At 43.3% G+C, this 26,425-nt stretch overlaps 1 protein-coding gene across 13 annotated transcripts in view; it reads left to right on the forward strand.

Annotated features, from left to right (window-relative positions):
* The window catches only part of slmapa (sarcolemma associated protein a), a 47,924-nt gene that overhangs the window by 12,828 nt on the left and 8,671 nt on the right, over positions 1-26,425 (forward strand). For 3 of the 13 annotated variants that reach the window (XM_029431221.1, XM_029431218.1, XM_029431219.1), the window contains 22 exons: positions 3,876-4,023; positions 5,446-5,518; positions 11,406-11,442; positions 13,266-13,328; positions 13,760-13,855; positions 14,638-14,709; positions 14,823-14,963; positions 15,056-15,193; positions 15,379-15,547; positions 15,717-15,767; positions 17,381-17,506; positions 18,858-18,923; positions 21,012-21,071; positions 21,413-21,487; positions 22,245-22,325; positions 22,716-22,775; positions 23,016-23,141; positions 23,401-23,475; positions 23,559-23,659; positions 24,065-24,269; positions 24,363-24,480; positions 25,702-25,873. In XM_029431221.1, coding sequence (XP_029287081.1) covers positions 3,876-4,023; positions 5,446-5,518; positions 11,406-11,442; positions 13,266-13,328; positions 13,760-13,855; positions 14,638-14,709; positions 14,823-14,963; positions 15,056-15,193; positions 15,379-15,547; positions 15,717-15,767; positions 17,381-17,506; positions 18,858-18,923; positions 21,012-21,071; positions 21,413-21,487; positions 22,245-22,325; positions 22,716-22,775; positions 23,016-23,141; positions 23,401-23,475; positions 23,559-23,659; positions 24,065-24,269; positions 24,363-24,480; positions 25,702-25,873 — 2,253 coding nt within the window. The remainder of the gene's footprint in view (positions 1-3,875; positions 4,024-5,445; positions 5,519-11,405; positions 11,443-13,265; positions 13,329-13,759; positions 13,856-14,637; positions 14,710-14,822; positions 14,964-15,055; positions 15,194-15,378; positions 15,548-15,716; positions 15,768-17,380; positions 17,507-18,857; positions 18,924-21,011; positions 21,072-21,412; positions 21,488-22,244; positions 22,326-22,715; positions 22,776-23,015; positions 23,142-23,400; positions 23,476-23,558; positions 23,660-24,064; positions 24,270-24,362; positions 24,481-25,701; positions 25,874-26,425) is intronic. The other 10 variants (XM_029431229.1, XM_029431228.1, XM_029431220.1 and 7 more) reach the window with 9 other exon arrangements.

The following is a 26,425-nucleotide window of genomic DNA, read 5'->3' on the forward strand; positions in this document are numbered from 1 at the left end:
GTAACACTGCAGTCTCGTACTTCAGAGCTACTCATAGCAGCAGACTTGAAATAAAGCACATTAATGCAGTGTCCGTTCAAAACGTGGCAGTTTGCTTCGCCTGTTGTATATGTGTGAAGTATATCTGATGAATGCCTGGTGCATGCCTACATACCCATAAACAGATTCATTACAGTTAGATTTGCATGTGAGGTAACTTGTTAAATCGTTTGTGTTTTCATACAATCCAGACATTTATAGAAAACCATCGGTTGTCACTACGGGAGGAAAATTGTGCTCGCTGTTGCATAATAGTTAATAGGGATGGAGATTAATCACTAATGGCTGTAGTAGAGAAACAGAGGGATGCACGTGCAGGGAGAGACGCAGATGGATTGGAGATGAGGGAAGGAAAACAGATGGAGGTAAGCAGCAAGTCGATAGACAATTATTGATCTTCTATTCGGATAATTAATTGAGTCATCAATCAAACCGATGGTTCCAGCACTATTAACTATGATATTGTTATACGCATAGAATATAAAGTCTGAGATCTGGAAACGTTTTAATATCTCACACAGAAAAGTGAGACGTCGAAGAAGCACGAGTCCGATAACTAGACTGTTTGTAAACAAACTTGCAGGCTAAACTTATTTGGAAGAGAAAATGTCCAACAGTCAAATTATGACCCAAAACTGTCTGCTGTAATCATCCATTACAGTTTACCGACCCACTTCCTGCTTCAACTTTGACCTTCTGTACTTACTGTAGTTGTGTGCACACTGTGTTCTTGTGCAGCAGAAATGAAGACTCAAGTTGTAATGGAGCAGAGTTGTTCTTTGTCTCTTGTAGCTAGCTGTGAGATGTGAGCGGTCGAGTTTACCAGCTGACTGAACGGGGAAAGAATTTTCCCCCTCACACACAGACACACACAGAGTATCCATGGTTAGTGTGTCAGTAAGTCGACCAATCGGTGAGGCAGTCTGATCTGCTGTTTTTGTGTTGACGTTTCAGAAGTCACCGTCAGACCAACACACCTGAACTTGGCTCGGACACAAATCACCTGAGTTGCCTATCAACTAATGAATTTGTCATTTATTCATGCGTGCTTATGAGTCATTAAGCAGTCATTATGTGAGTGTTATGTCTTCAAAACACTTAAAGGACAGACGTGCGTCTGTTCTGCTGCTGAACTGCCTGTGAGTGGTGCTTCAGTCAACTGGGATTACTGCAGAGAGAGAAGAGGACTGTCTGCTGATGGACGATGTCGCCTCAAAGCTCATATTTAGCCAGCCCTCTTACTCTGGGTTTATGCTGAATCACAGCTGCTTAATTTCCTCATTCAACAGTTTGTTTTGTGGAAATGAAAGGCACTTCCTGTATGAATTATACTGTGAGGTTTAGGTTTTTAAGATTAGTTTCAGGAGATTAAACGCTGTAACTGACAGACAGATACTGGGATCTACTCCTGAAGGCCTAGTGGAAGGAAGATGAGCGTTTACCTGTTCTCTGAATGCAAGTGTTGGGAGAGATGGTGTAGCAGGTACAAATGAGCAGCGTAGTAAACTTTTAGCGACAGGTCTTATCGGACAGCACATGCTACAATTGACCAGCTATTGTCACTATTTTAGTTATTAATAAAGTTATTATTTGAAAGGACATTGCTATTGTTTTTTCAATTATACATTGTAATGTATAAGCACTTGTTTGAATGTCTGATACAGCCCCCTGCCTGATGAATTTGCATTGAGAGCCGGCTGTGCGACACAGTGGTCCCATTCAAAGGGCTGAGGGGGCTGCACAAAGCTCTAATGTTGTTTTACTGTCCATTTCATTGCTGTCGTAACTTGATCATTGCTTATCGGCTGTGCACATGTCAAATGCTTTAATAAATATGATGCGTCAAAGATAAATGACGGGTGACTTTCACTGAACCGCGATCTGCCGCTCACAGGTCGATGACGTCACGTTTTCTTTGCGTGTGTGAGACATATGTGAGGTATGTGACGCATACTGTGTGTGTGTGGTGTGTGTGTTGTTGCTGGGTGAAAAGCTCTATAGTTAGGTCCCTCCCTGTCTCCAGGTTACCATGGGGACAGGGGGTGTGTGTGTGTGTGTGTGTGTGTGGGTTTTATATATCATGATCTGTGAATTGGTAGTTTTTTCGTAGCACACTGCAGTCGGATAGACAGCGAAGTCCAACAGTCCGTCTCGTCTCGTCTCTCTCTCTCTTCCTCCGTCCGTCCCTCCGTCCTCTCGTTAGTGTTCAGTCTCTCTCTCTCTCTCTCTCTCTCTCTCTCTCTCTCTCTCTCTCTCTCTCTCTCTCTCTCTCTCTCTCTCTCTCTCTCTCTCTCTCTCTCTCTCTCTCTCTCTCTCTCTCTCTCTCTCTCTCTCTCTTCTCTCTCTCTCTCTCTCTCCTCTCTCTCTCTCTCTCTCTCTCTCTCTCTCTCTCTCTCTCTCTCTCTCTCTTTCTCTCTCTCTCTTTTCCTCCGTCCTCTCGTTAGTGTTCAGTCCGTCTCTCTCTCTGGTAGATCAACAGTGGTTTTCAGTCATGATGGAGAACTGATGAATGAAACTCCTGGAGCGACAGACAGGCCTCTGGCATCCAGATCAGATCGCTAACTGTGTGTGTTTGTAGTGTAATTTATGCTTTACTCTCTGTGTGTGTGTGGGGGGGGGGGGTTTATATTTGAATGTTCGCTTTTTAATCCTTGTGTTTGTCTGTACATGTGCAGTTGTTTTGCCTGATGTGTGTGTACACTTCATCTGTGTGTGAATATGTTGATTGTGTTTTTCTGAATATGTGAAGGAGTCTCGCTGTTTGTGTTTTACCGATGTTATTGTTGTTCTCATATATTCGTTCTGAGTCTTAGTGCTTTTAAATGACTTGAACTGTTGTCAGTGTTGTCAGAATTGTATGTTCCCATGCTGTGGACCTACAGTATAGCCTCAGGATTAAATTCTGAACTAGTCACACAGCACTAAGTACTGACGGTAGGAGAGCAGTGATGACTTCATTGTGAATCCAGTGCAGCACTGCAACAGTCCATGCAGTGAAGAAAGCATTTCCTTCATGGACTGAAATGATTAAAGATGTGTTTTGACACTACGATGTTGAGACACAACCTTGTAATGCAGATCAGGTCAATTATTACTTGTATGTGATAATTCAAAAACATCCCTAGAGCCCAGAAAAGCTTGTTCTGTGTTCTCAGTGTAAAGAACGAGCCCAGAGGTTCAGAGATGGACTCATTAAATAACAAGGAGGCAAACCAGGAAGTGAATATTCTTGGCATGGGTGATAGGAGTCCTGGCGTCAGACTTAAGGAACATCAATATACTGTACAACATGCTATATGAAATGGATAAAACGTTATCAAAATATCTTTATTTTCTCCTCTGAAAGAGGAGATCTTAGTTTCCTGTGCCGCATGTGTCTTATCAGGACTACACTGCACACGGTGAGTCAGGAGGAGGGATGTGAGAAGGTTTTGATACAGTATCGTTTCACTATATTATGATTTAATATATTGTATCGATTCTAAAAAACACTCCAGTTTATATTATTATTTTACATGCGAAGCTTAACTCTGTCAATACTTTTATTCAGTTGCAGAGACGGGCACCTCTCAGTGTATGTGTCAAAGTAGAGCTATGATGTTGGGTGTTGCAGGGACTGTGGGTATTGACGCATATGGCTGCTGTCGTATAGAATACAAGCTCTAGTAGGATTTCATTATGAGCTGAAACTGAATGTTTCCTGTCTTCCTTTTTACTCTCCCTTCTGTCCTTAATCATTTTACACTTTACTTAAATTCAGCCAGTCTGTCTGCCTGTTGTCTTTGTGACATTGTTATTTCTTCACATGGTTCTCACCTGCTGTGTTTGTGTGTCAGTTCTTCCTGCAGGACACTAAAAGCAGCAACGGGACGTTCATCAACAGCCAGAGGTTGAGTCGCGGCTCGGAGGAGAGTCCGCCCTGCGAGGTTCTCTCCGGCGACATCATTCAATTTGGAGTTGACGTCACTGAGAACACACGCAAAGGTGCATGCACTTATGAAATATACTTACAAACATGTCAACATTCTAGTAATGTTAGTACACAAACGAGGTTTATTATTTGCAAACTTGGTTTTATCTTGAGAGAGATGCTGAATCAGAAATCTCTCCTCTACCAGCATACGTGATAATACAACCCTGAAAGAATTTCACTTGACTGACTCTTAATCGTACCTTAAGGCTCATTTGTGAAGGTCACAGACGACATACCACAGTATGTCGTCTACATACAAAGTGCAGGGCAAATATTGAGGTCAGATTTTCAGCTCCACTAATTCTGCAGACCCAACGCACTGTTACAGGTTAATCTGTGAACGCCACTGGTGCTGTAATACTCTTCACTGCATTGTTCCTGGGCAGCCATTGTTTTCCAATTATTTACAGTATAGACATGTCAGACTCTTGAAACGTTATGTTATCCCTGACAGTGAATATGAGGTCTGCATGTTGTTGTGAGGTCATTGCAGTGCAGACTTTTTATATCAGGCAGTCGCATTAATTGCATAGCCTCAAAACAAACATTAAAGTTGTTAAACGGGTTAGATTGCACAACTCTGGCAAGTTCCTAATAGATTTCCATCCTATCTGGAAATAAATACAAACAAATAGATACCTGGACAATGCACCCGTGTTGTCCTGAGGTGTGGGTGTGTTTTATGTGTTTTAGAGTGATCAGCACATTTTATTCCTCTGAGTCGCTGCTTTCTTCTTGCTAATCTCTCTTTTCATTGCTTAACCACCTGTGTGTTTACAAACAGCAACTGACAACTCTACCTACATTACCTTTTAAACCTAGTTTAGATTATATACAACTTTACATTTTATAGATCAGACAACAAAACCATGTGTCACACATGCGTCACACACGTGTCTGTCATGTGTGATGCTCACAATGGGGGTCATCCAGTTCAAACCGGAAGAGCCTAAAACAAGTTTTTAAACGTGCATGTTTTTATCTTTGCTCAAAGCAAGAAGCGTTTGTAGTTGTGGCGGCTCGGAGACCGTCCTGATATGAAAGATGGTGGGCGGTTGTAGCTCAGGTGGTGGAGCGAGATGTAGGTGTTAAATAGCTGACTCCTGCACACGTACCCGACTGTCAAAGACTGAACCGTATCCCAGCGTGTATAAGTGGGGGGGGGGGAAATATGTCTCTCGTGACCAAAGCATCTTCCAAATATATGTAACATGATCAGGAAAACAGACGCACGCAGTGACTCCTTGTGTTTCTGCGGAACATGGCAGTCATTGTTATAATCTTGTAACCCGTGCACCTTGTGGGAGATCAGTTGTGTCGGTTTAACATTACTACGTACAAACCATGTCTTCAGCTGCTTCAGGGCTTCTCCACAGTATACATGTTCAGTACTGAAGTGCATTAACATGCTGGTTGTCTGTTTGTGTTTCCAGTCACCCATGGCTGCATCGTGTCAACAATTAATCTCTTCCTACCTGATGGGATGGAGGCACGCCGACGAAGCGAGTAAGCATTGTCATTGGTTAACACTGATCCATAAAGCTTTCATATTGATCACGTACACGTTGTGTAGCATGAACTGTATAGATGCTTTTTAATATTGGTCAGAATGAAGTGACTGTAAATGATGCTGTGTCTGGCTGCACACACATACACACACACACACACACACACACACACACACACACACACACACACACACCATATTTCTGCTTGCATTGTGATGTGATTAGTTTCAGTCTAGTTGTTGAAGAGGACAGCCATTTTGTTAACGAGCTGCGAGGGACATGGTGTGTGTGTGTGTGTGTGTGTGTGTGTGTGTGTTAATGTTTTTGATCTTTGTGATAACTGTTGATGGTGTTGGTCAAGTAGTCATTTAATGTTTACATGAATTCATGCAGCGTGTTGGAGAATGAAGGATATTGTGTTTACAAATTATAGTACCGCGTGTGTGTGTGTGTGTGTGTGTGTGTGTGTGTGTGTGTGTGTGTGTGTGTGTGTGTGTGTGTGTGTGTGTGTGTGTGTGTGTGTGTGTGTGTGTGTGTGTGTGTGTGTGTGTGTGTGTGTGTGTGTGTGTGTGTGTGTGTGTGTGTGTGTGTGTGTGTGTGTGTGTGTGTGTGTGTGTGTGTGTTAAATGGGCCGAAGCTGACCCAGCATGGAGCTTCCTACTGTATTGTGTGTGTGTGTGCGTGCGTGTGGAGATGCCGGGACACGGTGCCATGGTGAGCAGTGCCATCTGCTGCCCCGCTCCAGCTTTCAGTCTGGAGAACGCAGACGAGCATCCTGACCTGTATAAACAGACTGAAATTAGAAATGTCTGCGTCCGCTCTGCTCCTGCTGTCTGTGTTGGCAAATGAAGAAATGGTTTCCAAAACTCTATGCCCACTTTGAGCTCCGTTTTTGATCTTGATGAGCTCCTGGGGGAAACGTGTCTCTTTATCTGCCATAGTCTCCACTATGTTCACCAGCTCGGCTCTTAACCGTCGGCTGTTTACTGCGGAGCAGGTTCTCGCAGCTTTTCGTTAAGATTTGTGGTCCGTGCATTAAAACAATGAGCCGACGCTCCCTATGAAGCTCCATGTAGCTGTGGCCGCTTACTTTAACTTGGATTAACTCAAACCTCCCCCTACAGAGATCTGTTTCGGTTCATTTAGCTTTTGTTAACCAGACAACTGGTTCCTTCTTTAAGACTTTTAATGACGTGTGATGAGGACGATTGAACATAGTTCCAACACAGAGCATTAAACTAACGTGCTGCATAGACAGTTTATAGCTATACCTAACATTACATCATCATAGGCTCATCAGTGATGCCATCCACGATCACAACTCCACATATGACCATAACTTTCTCCATTATCATTGTGTTGAAGTCTGTGCAGCTGCAGAGGAAGTGATGAGCTTAATCAGAAGGATGTATTAATAGCTGAAGAATGTCCTCCCCGTGTGTTAGCATTAGCCATCTGGAAGTCTGCTAAGTACAGTTTTATACGGTCGCCCTGCGTGTGCCAGCAAAGCACCTGCATTTAAAACTGCAGGTGTAAATGTGAAAGCTCAGTGTATTAATGGAGAACAACAAGTTGGAGCAAGATTCCAGTTTCTGTTCAGGAAACGAGCAACTTCTTCTTTTATCTGCTGAAATTCTACCAGGTATAAATATGACTCCGAGGTAATCAAGTCAAACCTGTAGATGTAAAAGTCTTTCAGGTTTAACCACCATTGTTTATGTCCAATCACTGTTTTGTTCATGACAATAGCTCTCCTGTGTTTCCCTTATCAGTCTATCACCTGCCATGTTTCCTTAAAACACCCACGCGCTCTCACTTGGTCGTGAAGTGGTTAAAGAGGGTGTTTCATTTGCGCTTAGGTGAGTAAATTGATGAGAAACATTATAACCCCGCCCCCTCGTGCAATGCCAGGTTAGATATCCAGCACACCTTCCCACAGGCCATGTAGGCAGTGGAGAGCCATAGCTGCAGCAGAGAGGGGCGTTTGTTTCCTCACAGTGAGTACCAGGAGGGGTGGCGCTACAGTAAGTTGCACAAGTTGTAGAAAGACAATCAGCGGTTTGGCTCAGAGGAGGAGCAAAGAGTAGAACGTTTGTGTTCTGGGTTAACTTCACTCGCGCTGTAGAAAGGTAGAGTGAAATCAGCTGCTCGGTTTGTAACCAGGAGAGAAAGTAAGAAAGAAGGATCCATTTTCTCACAGGAGTAGCGGAGTCGGGCTGAGATAGAGGCCGAACAGTGAACTTTGTCCTGTGACAAATCACCACCTGACACACAAGAAGAAGAGCTGACAGGTAACGTCTCTGTTGTACAGAATCTGACCAGGCTGCCGACTGTTCATAAAGCTTTTAAGATTTGTTTTCAGAAACGCAATGTGAGGTTTGAGCTCTTAACTTTAATGTTTTGGCTCCGAGAGATCAACATGCTGGAAGTCTGAAGGTGTTGACACTTGCTGGAGAACATGCACCACAGTTAGTTTCTGTTGAGATGACTTCAGGCGGTCTGCAGATGAAAACCTGAAGCAGCAGCTGTGGACAGCATCTTTTACTCCTTTGTAGAGCCATAACAAATTCAGAGATGATTATTAATAATGAGTCATTTAAAGAGAACAATCGAATGATAAAAGGAACAATTATATTAAATGATCCTTTTTCTTATATGAACATACTATACAATTTATATCAGGAACTATTACAAGAGGATCAATGTGACTGTCAGCTTTTGGATACGTGAGTGTTTTGACACCGTGCTACTGACTTATTTCTGACTGACTTATGTCGAGTCCATTAATGCAGGAGAGGTCAAAATGTTCTCCAAGGCAGCTTCACTCGTCCTCCACGACGAGGGGGAGAAATATCTGAGCAGGGCACAGATGGAAACTACTGCCAGTGTTTTCCATCATCAGTCTGCTGGACCGCATGCAAAACACACTGGATGACTGATTCCTGTACGTACACACTGTGTGTGTGTGTGTGTGTGTGTGTGTGTGTGTGTGTGGACTTAATGTTCTTGTGAGTGTTCGTTGAAGAGCTGTGAATGTAGGTCATGTTATGCAGTGTTTTTTCCCCCCATCTTTTAAAAATGTGTTATTTGGGAGCCGTGCTGGTCGGTGTTCGATCAGGAAAGACATTTAGTGCTTGAGGAGGAGTCCACCTGCTGCGGAGCTTTACGTTCAGTTTTCCACCTGCACTTGGCCACGGCTTCAGGTTAACATCCGCATGGCGGTTTTTATGTTCACCATCTTATTTAGGCGTGTTAGCGTGCCTAATTATTACTAAACGCAAAGTACAGCTGAGGCTGAATGTCACAGATCTCAGTGTTGGACAGTGTTGACCTGATGATAGCGCTGGTTATTAGGTCATTACAATTGATCCTGTGGGGAACACGAATGACCAGCCAAGTCAATATATAACATTTAGAGGCTTAACAACAGTTATATTTCAGTCTGGACCAAAGTGGTCGACTGACTCGTGAGTTCAGGCTATGGGAAGCCCCGGGTTGCAGGTTTTCAAATCCCTACTGTGTATCTACTGGCAACAAAACAACTCATTATGGACATGAAGCCTCCTGCTGTGAGGATGCAGTTTGAGTGACAGAGCTGCTGCAGGCAGTAGTGATAAATAAGACCACATTATGCACAGTGATCGCTGCGGTGATGAGAATTACAGCGTGACAGACTGCTGTGATTGAATGAATGCAGCAGAAACAAATTGTTGGAGCGACGCAGTGAGATGAAGTCATTAAGGAGGAAAGGCCCACCACAGGTGTGGCTGCAATCAGACAGAGTAAATACGTTGATCGCTCTTATGCTGCTTACAGAGACCCATTAAAGACGACTAGATACAAGATAAACAGTCTTGTATCTAATGAGCCCGGGAAGTTTGTAGGATTATTGTCCGTCAGGCAGCAGAGCTCGGTGTAATGCGGCTCTGAAGACTCTGAACTCAGCACAGCGATCACTCTCTGCTGTTTACTGTGATGGACGATGTTGTGAAGAAGTTATTTAACAGCCGCAGCAGAAACCTTGATCGCCACAGAGAACCTGCGCTGTTGGTGCTCAACGCACAAAAGTCCTTTTAAATATCTGTTTGGTCTTCGAGGCGTCTTTTATCCGATTCTCTTACCTCAGATTTGGCCTTGTGCAACAATCACTAATGAAAGTACGTTTCCCACGCCTACATCCTGTTCACATTCGTGCACACTGCCAGGGTTTTATGACGAACCTTTGCTTTACACGACCTTTAGTTGAATTGTTTAGTCTCAGTTTTGTTGCTTTCGTTGTCTCGCTGTTCTTCGAGTAGAAACATTCTGAGATAATAACCAGGATCAAGTTGCACCAGCTATTTGTAAATCCGTCAGCCGTTGTTCGGCCGATGCAGAATGTTGAATCGGCGGCAGAGCCCATCGGAGAGAGATCACTCTGATTGGCTGTTCAGCTTTAGCGAATTAGTGCATGAGAAGAGAAACGGACTTGAGGAAAACAGGCCACGACTTAAGTGAAGAGGCCACACAGTCTCTTCTCATCTTCATATGATGTGATTATTCCAGTACACGGATGTTTCCATGGCCTTTTGGAATCAGGTGCTGAACGAGAGCGGTGTGAAACAGCTGGTACAGAAAGTTCCTCTAATGCAGGCGCAGAATGTACGCGCTCGTTGGTTGTGGTTCAAGTCTTTGCGGTGTGTTCAAGGGCGACTTTTTGGCCAAGGTGGTGGATTTTGATTTGATGAGTTTAGTTTTAGTGAATGAAATGCATTAGTTCCTCCTCCTCCTCCTCATTGTGCTGCTGCTGTAGTCCTGATGTGGATACTAAAATAAAAAGTACAAGCAGTCTAATATTCTCCTTCTTGTTTGTCAATGAAGAGATCCCGTCAGTGACACATTGAGAGAAAGTGGTTTGTGATCATGGTTTTGAACTGTGCATAGGAGAGGTGGTGTTCTGTCCTCATGGTTGTTGTTGGAGCTGCTGCCGTCTCCCCCTCTCCCCCCTCTCCTGCTGCTGGTAGTTACACATTAACAGTCGGAGTCAAGTTTACCTTCATTCCTGAACTCTGACTGTTAGTTAAAGGTAAATTCTGGATTACCTTCACCCCCCCACTAAAACAAACCTGTGTGACTTTGTGTTGCTGTTGGAGAACCTTGAATAATGTGAAAAGGCAGAGGTCATGTTCATGCAGGGCACAGTGTGTTGATTTACGGCCCTGAAGTGTTGCATCTCCATCCATACAGCTGCTGTCATAACTCCTAACGGAGTCTGTTTGATTGATGCAACACAAAGAATGGTGAAAGCAACGTTTACTGTGATAATATTAATATGTTTGGTCGATGTGACGGTATACATGTTCCGTGCAATGGTCGAAATGTGTCCACGGGTAGAGCTTCTGCAAAACCGTTCCTACCGTCGTAGCTATTCCTGCACAATCTCGTAATACTCTCATATCCAGCTGCCTCGCAAGGTTAAGTGATTTGTGCAGAGAGGAGGGTGTCGTTGTAAAATCAGGATTAAGAAGAACTCTGGTTAAATGATTACCAGTCCTTGTCAGCTTGTCTTTTTAAAGTTGAGCAAAACCTGCAGGAATAGTCGTCCAGTGTTTTGAACAGTCTCAGGCTGCTCTGTACGAGTGACCTGTGACCTCTCTCGTTGACTTTCATTAATTACACTTTAAGTACTTAACTTTCCCCGACCAGCTTAAAGCTGGACTGACTGTTTGAGTCACACAACAAGCTCAACACACGGATTCAACACCGTTAACGACTCTTCGCTGAGACGACGGTTTTATTCAACCAGCAAGAGCCACTTCTTTTTCTGTCACCGTGGTTACTCCATGTGTCTTCCCTCCTCGCTGTTTCCATGGTGACAAACTGTTTTCTCCTCTCTCTTCCTTCAGTGTCATCCAGGCTCCGTTACCACTACCTGTAGACAAGGTAAGAAACCAAGTGTGTGTGTGTGTGTGTGTGTGTGTGTGTGTGTGTGTGTTGTTGTCCGGTCTCGTGTGCAAGTTGTTCATCTGTGTGTCGGATGAGAAGCATGTATACACTCTGCTCAGTGGTTGAGCAGAGTGTGTGTATGTGTGTGTTGGATAGTTCTCAAACACATTGGTAGTCATTACACACACACACACACACACACACACACACACACACACACACACACACACACACACACACACACACACACACAGTGGAGTCGTCAGCAGATAGAGGAATGCAGGATTGCTGCCAGTTTGTACGGCCACAGAGTTTCTCGTCCCACAGTTCACTCAGAGTTCTTTGTGTCTTTTTAAAACTTTCAAGTCCCATTAAAATTGAAAAGCATCCCCCCCCCCCCCCTGCTACATGTGTCCTGTGTCTGAGAAAACGAATCCTGAAACACATTTATGTCTTTTGGTTTCATGATGCTACTTTCATCTGATGAACCGTTCCGTGTCCGTAGATGGACACCTTATTTCTACACATCAAGTCTTCATCATCACAGAGCAGACGCTCACACTGAGCCAGACAGCAGCTCGCTACACAACACAAGAGCCACAGACTCTGAACATCAACCCACATTCTCTTTCCTGCTAAAGTCTCCTTCTTATCTGCCTTACAGACATGAACACAAGTGTTGTCTTGCACCGAAGCTTGTTGAACAAACAAACATTCACCGGGGGAAAGTGCAGCAGGCTGTACAGCTAATTAGCTTCTCAGCACGTACATGTACAATTATTTACAGGCTTCAAAGTCTTGGAAGTTTGGAAAATGCTTAAGCCTAACAAAGAACATGCTTGAATTCAAATATACTCCTTGAAAATGTTTAAATATATATTTTAAATGAAATTCCTCTCACCAGCGGACTGGAGCTAGCTGAGCATGTCGTTATCAGATCCTTTAAATCTTCCACTACACCACTGTCGGCTTCAGAAATCGTGCGTCACTCAGGCTATAGCTGTTTTTGTTAACATTTGACACATGCTACTTTACAGTGAGTTAAAACTGATCAGCATGCAGCTGCTGGCTTTCAGCGTATAGAGAAGGCTTCATCACAGCACGCTGGACTACCAATGAATCACCTCATATCTTCCTGTCCCGCACTAAACCACCATTCCAATGCAAGCAACAACCTCATACTGTTGTACTTCAAAGAAATCCTGCAATGCAAAACCCTATTATGCCACAACACACGGATCACACATCATCTTAGATTTTACGATGCAGTGCCCGGCTCATTGTGTAAGTCCATGTAACATATGTTGTATGTTACATGTTAGTTTTCTCCGCTGCCTCGCCCTGCTCTGTGTTTCCCTGCAACAGCGAGAACAACGAGGCCTCAGTGTAACCTGTCTGAGGAATGTAGGCTGTAGCTGATGGTGTGTGTGTGTGTGTGTGTGTGTGTGTGTGCATGCATGTGTGTCAGGGAGGGGCTGTGATTAGATTTGAACCACTTCACTAACATAATTAAGTGTCTTAAAGTAGGATCCTTGCAACCTCCCAGGTCTCCAAAGACCAACTCACACACTGACTCACACGCTCAGAATCACACGAGTGCACACACACACACACTGAATCACACGAGTGCACACACACACTGAATCACACGCTCAGAAACACACGAGTGCACACACACACACACAGACTTAAAGTGGAAAAGTAATGAGTTCGCAGACAGAATGTTTGTTTGTAAATGTAAAAATGGCTTCACCCCAAATGGGACGTGATGCACCTGCTTTCATTGCAAAGTGTGTGTTTGTGTGTGGTGTTTTTCCTAGGTTGCTGCCAACACTCCCAGTATGTATTCTCAGGAACTGTTCCAGCTCTCCCAGTATCTGCAGGTAACACATTGACACCTACTGGTCATTTTGTGGAGCTACACTCAAGATAATGAGGCAATAAATGACTTGCACATACAAGCTGCTTCATGTTGGAACACATCTTGTGTAATGTCGGTGAGCATATCATGCAACCTGCGTTTTCAGTGTGGACAGACCGCAAAGCAAATATTATCCATATGCAACTTTGTCTTAACATGCCCTTTTGTATAGTTTTATATATATAGATTTTAATTCTCTTCTTATTTGACTTGTATATACCTCTTTATTATTCCTTTTACTTTCTCTACGTATCCCCGGCTAAGGATCAATAAAGTGTTTTTGATCTTAATTAAACCTACGACCGTGTTCTCTACTCTATAAATGATCCTGTTGCTTCTGTTCCTTCTGATTTCTTTCTTATTGAAGTCATTGTTTCCTCACCTCTCTACCAGGAAGCCTTACACAGAGAGCAGATGTTGGAGCAGAAGCTCGCCACTCTGCAGCGTCTGTTAGCCAACACTCAGGAGGCCTCGGAGAGCAGCTGGCAGGTAGCGAAGAATGTTTTATGTTTTAAGCCCAAATATAATGATACATCCTCACAGCCGTTTTCACTCTAGTTTTCACTCTAGCCTTTTAGTCAGTTCATCTATTTAGTAACGTCATGACGCCGTTGTACGTGCACTGCTCAGACGCTCTCATCATGCAAGGGAATGAACTGCAATCTAATATAATTGAATATATTTCTCACCTTTCCCTTGATGGTCTGAATAAGTTGCTAAGAGGGTCTGGTAAACATGGAGGGAGCTCCGGGGAGACTTAAACAAGTGTCGGTGTTGTTGGACTGTGTGAAAGGAGGAACTGGTGGAGTTGTGCAGTGAACAAGAGCGCCTCTTTGACGTGTCGCTGCACACACAAGAGCAGCTGTGGCCAAAAGCGGCTTCTGTTCCTGCTCCATTGTTCGACTTCTTTTTTTTCTTTTGTAAATTTCCACCGGGAGCAGGATGGGAAATGATCTCGGAAAGAATGCAGTTGTAGTCTTGTTAATAGAGACCCTGCAAGGTCCCCGGTCTTTGCAAAATATCATAGTCTGCGACTAAAAGCTCTGCCGCATTGTGTTTGGATTAGTTGTAGACTATTGTCTACATATACAGCACATAGTGACACACAGACATGCCTTACACACATCGAAGTCTATTAAGTAAAGTAATTAAACCATCATGCACACTGTAATTTGCCTCTGCAAGAGAGGTTTCCCCCTCTTCCCCTTTTATCTTCTATGATATGAACAAATGTATCCACCACTGCTGTAAACCGAGTGTCTCCCCACCAGGCTCTGATCGATGAAGACCGTCTGCTCTCCAGGCTGGAGGTGATGGGCAGTCAGCTGCAGGCGTACTCGAAGGTAATAATGTGGCTCATGATGGAAATAACAAATTCTCCTGCAATAAATGGATCAAAATGAAATCTAAACGATCCTCCACTTCTTCAAAACAAACCTCTCCTCTTCTCTGACAGTCCCAGACGGAGGAAGGGATCCGTAAGGAGCTCTTGGCTCTTCAGGAGGACAAACACAACTACGAGACGACGGCGAAGGAGTCTCTGAGGAGAGTCCTGCAGGAGAAGATCGAGGTGGTCAGGAAGCTGTCAGAAGTGGAGGTAGGACGCTCGTGTGCACACTGTCTGCACTCTCTATGATGATCATTTGTCATTTTGTGTCATGGGCTCTTTATTTTGGTGTGTTCCTGCAGCGCTCGCTCAGCAACACGGAGGATGAGTGCACCCACCTGAAGGAGATGTCAGAGAGGGGCCAGGAGGAGCTGAGGGAGTTGGCAAACAAGTACAACGCCGCCGTCAACGAGATCAAAGAGCTCACTGACAAAATTAAGGTACCTGCACAGACACGGGTATTTATGTTTGTGAGGTTGCTCTAAAGTCCACGCAGTTCTGCAATAATAAGTTCTCTTTTATTATAATGGACTGCTTCTAAGTCCCGGCTAACTGGAACCAGCAACACCACGTTCCTTTTTCTCGAGCTTGTCTGACCGTGCAAATGTAACTTCTCTTCGTCCAGGAGGCGGAGGGCCGGCAGGAGGAGCTGACCCAGCGGGGGGCGACCGAGAAGAGGGAGTTGGAGCTGCGGATCGAGGAGATGGAGGAGAAGGAGCAGGTTCTCCAGGCTCGCATCGAAGCTCTGCAGGCCGACAACGACTTCACTAATGAGAGGCTCGCCGCCCTGCAGGGTACACACACACACACACACACACACACACACACACACACACACACACAGTCCTCCCTTATGTATACTGCACTGGGTCGGGGCACGTCTTTGTCCGGTCATGGGGGCTCAGCTGGGGCTTCCTGTCAGTCAACGCTTCTCTCTGCTGTTGTTGTTGTTGTTGTTTACAGTGCGGTTAGAACAGCTACAAGAGAAAAGCATAAAAGAAAACAACAGCCTTGGTGAGTGCACATGTCTCTGGTCTGCTCTGGGACACTCATCCTCTCCGCCGCCGTTTGTCTTGCTCACTTCACTTCCTCATCCTGCACTAATACCGCATGACAAGTTCATGCATGATGTCCACATAACTTCCTGTTGCTCGCTGCTCTCTCAGCTCTCTGTTCATCCGTCTCTGTCACAGTGGAAGTCTGGCTCTTCTTCTTCTTCTGTTTTGGTCTCGTTTATTGGTAGCTTGCTGTCGGGCCCTCAGGTGTCCTCTGGTAGTTTAAGGGGACATGTGATGTTGGTGACGGTCCACATCAGTCAACAGAGAATCACCTTGTCACTGTTTCCTGATTCAGAAACCTCAACACAGTGGCAGCAGACTTACAGCAGGTCTGTCACCGTTTGCAAGATCATCAGTCCGCTTAACGTTGAAGAGCTTTATTCAAATTAATTATTGTTTAGGAGCAGAAATTGGTAACTACAGATTAAAAACATTCATAATATATATAAGTAAACAGTTATATACTAGAGGACTCAGACGACCAAGATAAACTATATTTACCGAAAATATCGTCCATGCCCAAATATAAATGATGCTTTAACAGTGAATCTTCAGGCAAAGTAAGGTTTGTTAAATGTGTGCAAAGATACCAGAAATGTTAAGGATTCGTGCATCAACCCAGTGCAATGGATGATGTTAATAAACTTAACATAATGTGTAAGTTCAAACATTCAGTACAGATGTTGTCATTGAAAGACAACATCTTAACTTCTTAACTGAGAGGCACGTTTCAGCAACAAGGCCGTTCAAAGTGCAAAACAAACACATTCAAATACAATTAAAACAATCATTAAAGAGAATAGAACATTAATAACCTGTGAAATACAATTTGAGCAATATAAGAAACAAGAATAAACTGCAAAATAAAAACATGAATTGATTTAATAGAAAGCAACAGAAAGGTCTTCAGCCGTGATTTAACAGAAGTCAGTTGCATCTGTAGTTTTATGGGAGTTGTTCCAAATAATGGAGCATAAGACGTGACCCTCTCCATGGTGCAGGACGTGACCCTCTCCATGGTGCAGGACGTGACCCTCTCCATGGTGCAGGACGTGACCCTCTCCATGGTGCAGGACGTGACCCTCTCCATGGTGCAGGACGTGACCCTCTCCATGGTGCAGGACAGGAAGAGAGGTCTGGACGGTTCATAATGTAGCAGACATTTATTTAAACCATTCAGTACTATAACTGTTCATCCTGATGACACACGGCACACATGTCTTGTTCAGGTGCGGACAGGACACCTGGCCGTGCCGTGGTACTCGCAGTGCGTAAGGGTTCAAATCTTTCTCTCCGGCTGGAAATAGGGGTTTCTGGGTAATCTGGGTCGTTTCCATGGTTGCCAAACTGTCCACTGCTTTTGTTTTTTCTTCTGGGGGAAAAAGAGCTTCTGGTCACTGATTGACATCCTGGTGATTGAATGAAAACACTGAATGCTGCAGGTGTCACCGCTCACATCGCCACAGTAGCCACCTTGTGATTTGGACTCTGTTATGTGTTTGGCTGGTAAAGTTTCGACAACATCCTGCATATACATATATATATATATCTGATCTGGTCACATGACAGATGTCGACAATGTCTCCCACGGACCAGTAGAGGAGCCTGTCGAGGAAAAACAGAGCCTGCAGACACCTGAGAGCCAGGAGGAAGACGAGGAAGACGAGGATACTGACACCGATGATGGTGCATTTGGTGAAGTTTGATTATCAGAATATAGACAGCTTAATTTATATACAGAAAAGTAAACAATCTGACATAATACAGAAGAAGGAATCTAATCTGGATACGTTAACGTTGCAGAATAAAAAGCTTTAAAATAATACAAAACATTTTAAACATTGACTTTGTTGAGCTGATCCATTTATTATTAATACACTGGAGCCTTTCAAAGTTAAGTTTATATAAGTTCAGACTTTAAATATACTGTTATTCAGTAGTTGTTTTTGACTCGTGTGCATTAGGCTGAGTGGCCAACGTATTTAGTTTAAATTGTTCCCCATATGGAGGCAGCACACGGGCTCCGCACACAGCGTCCTTTTTCAGAGCGCTCTTCTACGCGCGTTCAGAAAGGCGCTGCACTCCCCAGCCGTATGCAACCAATAAGATATGACAGTCCTGGATCATCTTATTCATGTCATTTTACTTTTCTTTCTAAAGTTTGTTTTTAATGAGCCTAAAGAAGGAAAGTCTAACACCACTTGTCAGAAGAGATTTCGCTCGGGCATGTTGTGAGGATGGTTGAGCACAGAGGAGGTCAGGTGACGTCTGTGGGATCGCTGATTTCACTTGTTTTGGTCACGTTATGATGATTCCACTCTGGAGTTGTGAGGCAGAAACTCGTGTTGAAGTCGTCGTTGAGTTTAAACTGTTAATGAGAGAGAAACGTCCACATCCTGTCTGCTGTTAGTGTTGTGGTCTCAGTCCAGAAACACCTTTTTATTTACCCGCCATGTCTGGCTTTGACTTCTGTTTGTTTATCAAGCATCTGTCCGTGTAGTTATCTTTCTCTCTGTAGCTCGTTAGTTCTGTCATGCTTTCTACCCGCTTGTGTCCTTCGTCTCTCTGTCATGAGTTCTGTCCTCCGCTCTTTCTGTCTCATCTTCTCTAACACAGGGTTGGGTATTGAGAGGAGCGAGTCTTCATCAAAGAAAGATGTTTTTTGATTCTGCTCATCGATTCCAGAGAGTCAAAAAGTGCACGCATCAACATGTGTGTATCGTCACGATACAGCGGACTAAATATGAGTGAAATCATTTAATTCAGGGAAGAAGTTCATCCATAGTTTTGATGTCATACTTCCTCTATATGAATGCACCAGAGGGTAACGAGTGAACATTTAACTTATGTATGGTGACTAGAGTATACTCATTTATTATTTAGTTAATGTTTTGCAAAAGACAAACTAAAAAAGGAATTGGCAGCTTCAGTCTGCTTTTAATCATTCAATGAGATGTGGCATTGATGAGCAGAATCAATAATTAATAGCATCTGAAATAAAATACCTTAGTAACTTAGTAACGTCGGTGCTCTGTGTTCCTGTCAGACAACTGTCATGTTAACAACAGCGGAGGAGACTCGACTAGAATCCAACAGTTGATTGAGTGTCCGCGTGAGTACAAACATCCACTCCTGCTGTATGCACACACACACACACACACACACACACACACACACACACACACACACACACACACACACACACACACTAGGAAAATACCAAAAAGATACAGTATATATATATTTTTAAATGTTTATGTTAAATCAATATTTTAAGATGGTTAGTCATGTTTTTTACTTAGTCAAAATTATAAGATAAATCTAATATTTTTTTTAAAACGTATTTATAAGATATTAAGTCAGAATTTTATAAATTAATTATTTTTCTTTTCTTAGAATTTTGACTTAATATTTTTAGACATAGCGTGATTATTGCTTTTAACATTCCTAACCCATCTATTTATTTATTTATTATTATTATTATTAATTATTTATTAATTATTATTATTAATGATTATTTATTATTATTTATAATTATTATTTATTATTATTTATAATTATTATTATTAATTATTATTTATTTTCCTGGTGAAAATGTGCTTCCATACTTATGTGACGCTTCAGAGGAATGTTTTTAATGGAGCAGGTTGTGGATCAGTTAAACCTGACGCTCGTCTTCTTTAATTTAAAGTAAAGTTGGAAAGTCTATCCGTACACTTTGTTTCCGCACAATGTAAAGAAAGTCTGGAGGTGACGTATAACCAACATTACACCGTCGTGTTTGTCCGTGCAGGTAGTTTTGTTTTATTTGTGCAGCGTTTGTGATTTCTACTCCTCGTCTCAACATAATGGACGTGAATTAAATTGTGTTTGTGGTGCTGAAAGAACTTAAAAATGATATTTAACAAATCTCGAGCAGCATCTCTTGTGTAGAAACAATGTCCCCAATATTCAGAATAATCCAAGTTTGTGGTTCGTCATGAGACCGTTTATTTAAAGGCTTTGTCAGGTACGCACATTGTATTTTGGTGTCTCATTGCTGGCTGAGCGTCTCCCTGGAGCTCACTGCACTTCTGGCCTTGTAGTTCCAAGTCTTCCTGCTGCTTCGGTAGTTTGTGTGGGATGTTGTTGTTACTTTCTTCAGCAGAGCGTCACATCCTTTGTTTCTGCACGCTGCCTTTTGTAGCGTTTCACGAGATTAGTTCACTAACCTCCTTCTGTTGCCGTCCTCTTTTGCTTCTTTCGTTTCCTCTCGTATGGAGAGAATTTGTTCAGTAGCTTCTATAATAAACAAATGTGGAAACTTTTCATGACCGCCTACATTTCTGACGCCAGCAGCTGATGTTGAACTGTTCTTGTGTTTGTTGCTATCAGCTGCTCGTTACATACAAGTGCTTCAACATTACCGTCAGTCCCTCTGGTGGCTCCGGGGTGGAAGAGGATTTTATTCCAGGCAGAGATGTGTGTCGACTGTTATTACTGCGGTGCAGAATTGTCTTTATTGCAGCTGGGAGACATAACTTCTACGCAGAGCGGATGGCTTTAGAAGGAGGCTTGTGGGTTTTAAAGTTTATTGTGGGTTCAGCTGATAACAGCCAAGTATGTGTTTCATCTGGAAAGAGGGAAAGATGTCCACACGTCTGATTTAACTGAGCTCAACTGTGTCCATTACTTTATTTCAACATAGTTGTTTTACTGTATAAATGTGGCGAAGAAGAGAATGTTTTGCATTAATCATAGCATTAAGTCTAACAAGTGAGATGCCACGGCTCCTTTTCTTCCGTCTATATTTGACATGTTTTCGTCATTTCTCCAACGCCCCCCCCCCCGTCCAGAGCAACTACACAACTGTCTGGTTGGAGGTTACAACATAACTGCACCTCCGACAACTCCTTCATTCTGTGTAGTGTCCACAGTAAATGCACTTTGTCACCTGGCTGCAACCAGTTCTGTGCTAAACAAGACAATCCAATGAATTTCAACACAAAACTAAGTTTAAAGTGAGATTCCACGTCTGCACTAACCAGCCACCAGCTGTCGATCGTCGTGGAAGTGGCTGTTTGATTGCCGGTTGTTGTATTAACAGGATGTTAAGTTGACCGATTGGATATTTGCAGATTTGAATGGATTAAAGTTCAGATTCTGTTTTTAAGAAACTAATTCTAACTTTATTTCCTCGTTGTCCTTTGTTCTCCTGCAGCGGTCAAGCAGCTGAAGGAGACTGTGAGTGCTTCCATCCACAAACTGGCCAACTTTGATGGTAAGCGCTCAGATGAGTGTGAAGCAAGCAAACGTGAAATCTTGTGTAGAAACTGATGTGACGGCAGTTTCTACTCAGTGACTGTGTCGCTGTGAAGCTGTAAGATATAAATTATTAAATGTTTTTAATGCACGATAAGCATTTTATCTGGTGGGTTTATTTCCCTGCAGCTGTTGGACATTTGTTTTATGCATATTACAACATGTTTATACTCAAATGTATTATTGGCTCTATGAGTTAGTAGCTTTTCTATTTGTGTCGTTCTGTCGTTGTGTAAGAGAGCTCACGTGTGTGTGTGTGTGTGTGTGTGTGTGTGTGTGTGTGTGTGTGTGTGCTTGTAGAAGTGATGGACGCCCACCTACAGAACAACCAGACGGCAGAAGACGACATCCTGGCCAGTCCCGACCGACTCAAAGGTAGACCGTTATATGTTGGTGCCGGTTTAAGTCTTCATATTATTAAATGTTAGAGTTTCTTATTTATTCATTTGACCTCTGACCTCTGACCTCTATCTCTGCTGTTGTAAGAGGTGTGACATCCACACACAATGCTCAGGCTCAGCAGCAGCCATGTGTGGGGGCTTTCACACACAATACATTTTCTCTGGACACACACATTTTTATATTTCTATTCTTTGGAGCCCCCGAATTGCAACAATGCATTCCCAAGCCCCCAACCCTTATTCTATATATTATATTATATTATATTATATTATATTATATTATAGTCCTTTTAAGATGTAAGGAAGTGACAAAATGTTCCTCACTCCTGGCGTAGAAAGTTAGATTTACATGAACACGCACACGCACGCACACACACACACACACACACACACACACACACACACACACACAGTAACGGTGAACGGTTCTAAAGCTGCTCTGAACGGCTGTTTTTGTTTTGTCTGTTTCACCACCTGAACCCTTCAGTGCCTCACACACTGTAATCCAGTCAGTGCACGACACACAAGGACACACAAGGACACACGAGGACACATACTTGTGTTGACCTATTTTTCTATGACTTTCTATTTTGGTATTTTGATTTTCTTCCTGTTTTGTTTCGTTTGGTTTTATATTGTTTTTCCCCATTCTGTCTCCTCCTGACTAACGTGTGTGTGTGTGTGTGTGTGTCTGTGTCTGTGTCTGTGTCTGTGTCTGTGTGTCCCCACAGGGAACCTGATGGATGCCAAAGAGTCCGACATGTCAGACACTCTGAGTCCCAGCAAAGACCGCAGCAGTGACGACACGTCAGGTCAGTAAAAACACTCAACGAGTCGCGTTGTAATATTTAATTATTCTCCCTCTGGTTTTATTTTTATCATATTTTGTATTTAATCAGTTTTACTTTAAAGTTTTTTCCTGCTGTTGAACTTAAATGAATAGTGTTTAAGTCTGTTCTCTGCATCTGTTACATGTCGAGCATCCAGTCTGTAACGTGTGTAACGAGTTCATCCTGGATTAATCGGAACATATTTAGATTTATTTAAGTAAATACAGCTTATCTGTAGAACCAGGCAACACTGGCCGCCATTAAAATGCTGTTTTGTGGCTATTTAAAGCACTTTGTAAGCTTTTTAAGTCATTTTTAAAATCTATTCCTCGTTAGAAACGCATCATAAAGAAATGTCTGCGTGTGTTTCAGACGGCAACATGGACGACCAGGAGCTGATTGAACCTCAGAACAGAGTAGCTCTGCTCAAAGGTAACCTGGCAGCTCATCTCTGTGCTCTGCTGCACCAACAGAACAGCAACACAGTCAAGTGTCCACTAGGGGGGGCTGTGTTGGTGGCTGCAGGTCCTTTTTTAAAGTCTCTAGTTTTCACTTTATTGATGTGCAGTGAAGGATGTGGACATTAGGAGATTTCATAAAGAAAAAAGATTTTAAAAAGTGTGTGTGTGTGTGTGTGTGTGTGTGTGTGTGTGTGTGTGTGTGTGTGTGTAGCCGAGTTGCATCGAGCCGGTCTAGAGCCCGGAGACACGGAGCAGGTCATCCACCACCTCCACAGAGAGCTTCTGGACGCCCAGGAATTAGCCAACACCGGCAAGCAGAGATGTCTGGAGCTCCAAGGTAACGAACAGTACAAAACCATCCCACTACAATTAACACCGATATTATGGGAGCTGTGACTCCACCCGAGCTCTTATTAGATCCACAAATACTTCCTAGGGTTATTGTAAACATCCTCCGTCAGTCCTCAGAACATGTTGATGGAGTATGCGTCTAATATTTGACGTAGTTTCTGATAATTGTTGGAAAGGCATTTAATTAAAAACATTACTCGTTATAGTCACATGACAAGATGGTGACAGTATGACTGTATCTGTAGCTCTGCTGGAGGAGGAGAGGAGGAGTAACTCTCAGCAGACTGAGGAGTCGACCAAACAGATCCAGTACCTGCAGAGTAAGTACACACACACACACACACACACACACACTATGTGTCATAATCTACCCCGCTCCATCTCATTTCCCTTTGTGTTTCAGCTCAGCTTGGGAAGCTGCAGGCCGACATGGAGGCACTGAAGGAGCAGAGGGAGAGCACCATCTGCACCACCCGAGAGGAGCTCTACTGCGCCCAGGAGGAGGTACCACTCCAGCTCATAACCCCTCCTGACTCCTCACAACTCCCTCTGATTCCTCCCTTCTTCTTCTTCTTCTCCCCTCACTCCTTCTGACTCTTCCTGACTCCCAACAACTTCCTGTCAGCTCCATCTTACTATCGCCTCACTTCTCCTGACACCCCTCTGACTTCTTTCAGCTTTCCTCTGACTCCACCCGACTCCCCTTCACTCCCATCTCTCTCCTACTGACTCCAGTCAACTCCTCTTACTACAACTGTCTGCCCTCTGACTGGTGCTGACACATCTCTGACTCCTCATGAATCCCTTTTACTTCCTTCTCTAAGGTTGACTGCCAGCTCCTTCTTACTCTCCTGTTATTCAGAATGAGACTTGCTCTGACCAACCCGTGGACTGTTTTTCTGCCGTCAGATTATTGTCCTGCGGCACGCCATGGAGGCAGCCACGGCAGACCGTGAGCGTGAGATCATCGCCCTGCAGGCCGACCTGGGCATCGTGCGATCTGAGCTGGAGCACTGGAGGGAGACTGCCGCCAAGTACGAGGGGGAGATCAGCCGACTGCAGGGCGCCTTCACGCAGCAGCAGCAGCAGCAGAGCTCCACCAACCAGCTGCAGGGTGAGCACAGACGCCAAATGCCAACCAAAGTTTGTTGTTGACATTAAACACACAGATGATAATTAAACCTATACTCTTCTTCTTCTCTCCCAGCGGAGTGTGTCACGTTGCAGCAGCAGTGTGTGTGTTTGCAGCAGGACTGTGACGGCCTGAGAGGTGAACGGGAAACTCTTACGGACAAACTGCACCACCTGGAGACTGAGCTGAGCAGGTACACACACGCACACACGCACACAAACACACACGCACGCACGCACACACACACACACACACACACACGTTCCTATACAGAGCATGAAACTGATTTGCTGCACAAACAGTTTATAGCTGTTGCTAATTTTCAACTCTTGCCCCCTGAGATAAGACTTTCTGGTCAGGAGCCCCGAACATAGAAGAACATGGCTGCTCACACACTCGATACCTAAATGCAGTATTTCTTTAATGATTTTAACTCTTTTAAAATAGTCGTTTATTCCAAACTATTCCAAACAAACTCGTACGACCATGAGTGACATCAAATACCCATAATCTAAACTCCAGCTGACGGAATTGACAAGATTTGTAAACATTTCAGGGAATCGCTTTAAAAATGTCTAAAAAGGAGAAACTGGAACACATCGGGAATGCGTGTCAAACTGAAGGTGGATGTTAAAACTAGACCCAAAGTCTTTGTGACAGCCGTGATGGAGCTGATGAGTTCTGGCTCAGGGCAGCGAACAGGAAGTCCACGGGTCCTGACAGGTTCACAGTTTAGATTCAGCATTAAAAGAAGAACTGAGGAGGAGACGTCTGGAGGTAACATGGCGTCCAGCTGATTCAGGCAGAACAGGGCGAGGGGACGACAGCTGACTGACGGCTGAGCGAACCAGAGCGAGCAGTCAGCAGGTTAACAGACTGCAGCTCTGTCTGTTCTCCATGGAGATCAAAACACCCCTGCGTGCTCTCATTGGAGTCGAGAGGTCAGCAGGATTTTATCCGAGCTTCAGCTGCGTTTAGTTTCCAATAAACTCGGTGCGCTTGGCAGCGTTCTCAGGAATATCTGAAATGCACCACTACGGTAAAACTGCAGATGTCAGCTGCAGCTCGCTAAACTATTTCCTAAACGTCTTTAAATGATCAATCGGGAGATGAAGCTAAATTTAACAATGTCTCCGTTTAGAGTGAAGTTCAAATATTTACCTTCAGCAGCTGAAAACACACACGTGTCCCCAACACATGTGCTGCTGATTCAGGTACATTCAATAAAGCAAATGCTGTTAAACAAACAGGATGTCCCTCAGCGTGTTGTTGTTACAGGGGCACGCCACCCCACCAGCCATCATGTCACACAAAGGGATGTACTTTTATGAAAGTGAACTTAAAGCAGTTGGTAGAAGAAGGTTCTGTCAGTCACACTGCGGTGAGGATGTCTGACTGAGTCGTTTGTGTGCAGCACCAGGGAGCAGAGTCTGGTCCTCAGCAGCAGTCTGGAGTCTCTGGGGAAGAGGGAGGAGGTTCTGCAGGACAAACTGGGTTCTCTGGAGAATCGACACCTGCAGGATGCATGCAAGCTGAAGAGCCAGCTGGACCAGGCCCAGGCCCACACACACACACTGCAGAGAGAGGTACACACACGAGCATGACACACTTTAATTACACTTTAAACTTCTATGTATTTATATAGCACATTTCATTCCATGTGAGCAACACTATATAGATAGTGTAGAGATAAAACATGAGACATAAGTAAACACTGTTAAAACAGATTCATGACTGATGCATGAGTTAAAACCATTAAAATCAGCAACTGACCTGTAAGAATGAATAATAATATTAATTTAAACCAACAGTTGACCAGTAAAAGTTCAAACTGATAAAGTAAGAAGTAAGAATGAAATAATTATTAAGACCAGCAACCAAAATGTATAGGTGTGTATGTATGTATGTATATTAATATATATATTTTTTATATATATTTATATATATTTTTTAATATATATATTTTTTATATATATATTTATTTATTTTTATATATATATTTATTTTTATATATATATATATATATATATATATATTATATATATTTATTTATTTTTATATATATATATATTTTTTTTTTACACACACATACTGCAGAGAAGGGTACACAAACCTTTGAAGTTTAGTCTCTTCTTTAT

The sequence above is a fragment of the Cottoperca gobio genome, chromosome 5 (genome assembly GCF_900634415.1).
Source record: "Cottoperca gobio chromosome 5, fCotGob3.1, whole genome shotgun sequence".
NCBI classification, from domain to species: domain Eukaryota; kingdom Metazoa; phylum Chordata; class Actinopteri; order Perciformes; family Bovichtidae; genus Cottoperca; species Cottoperca gobio.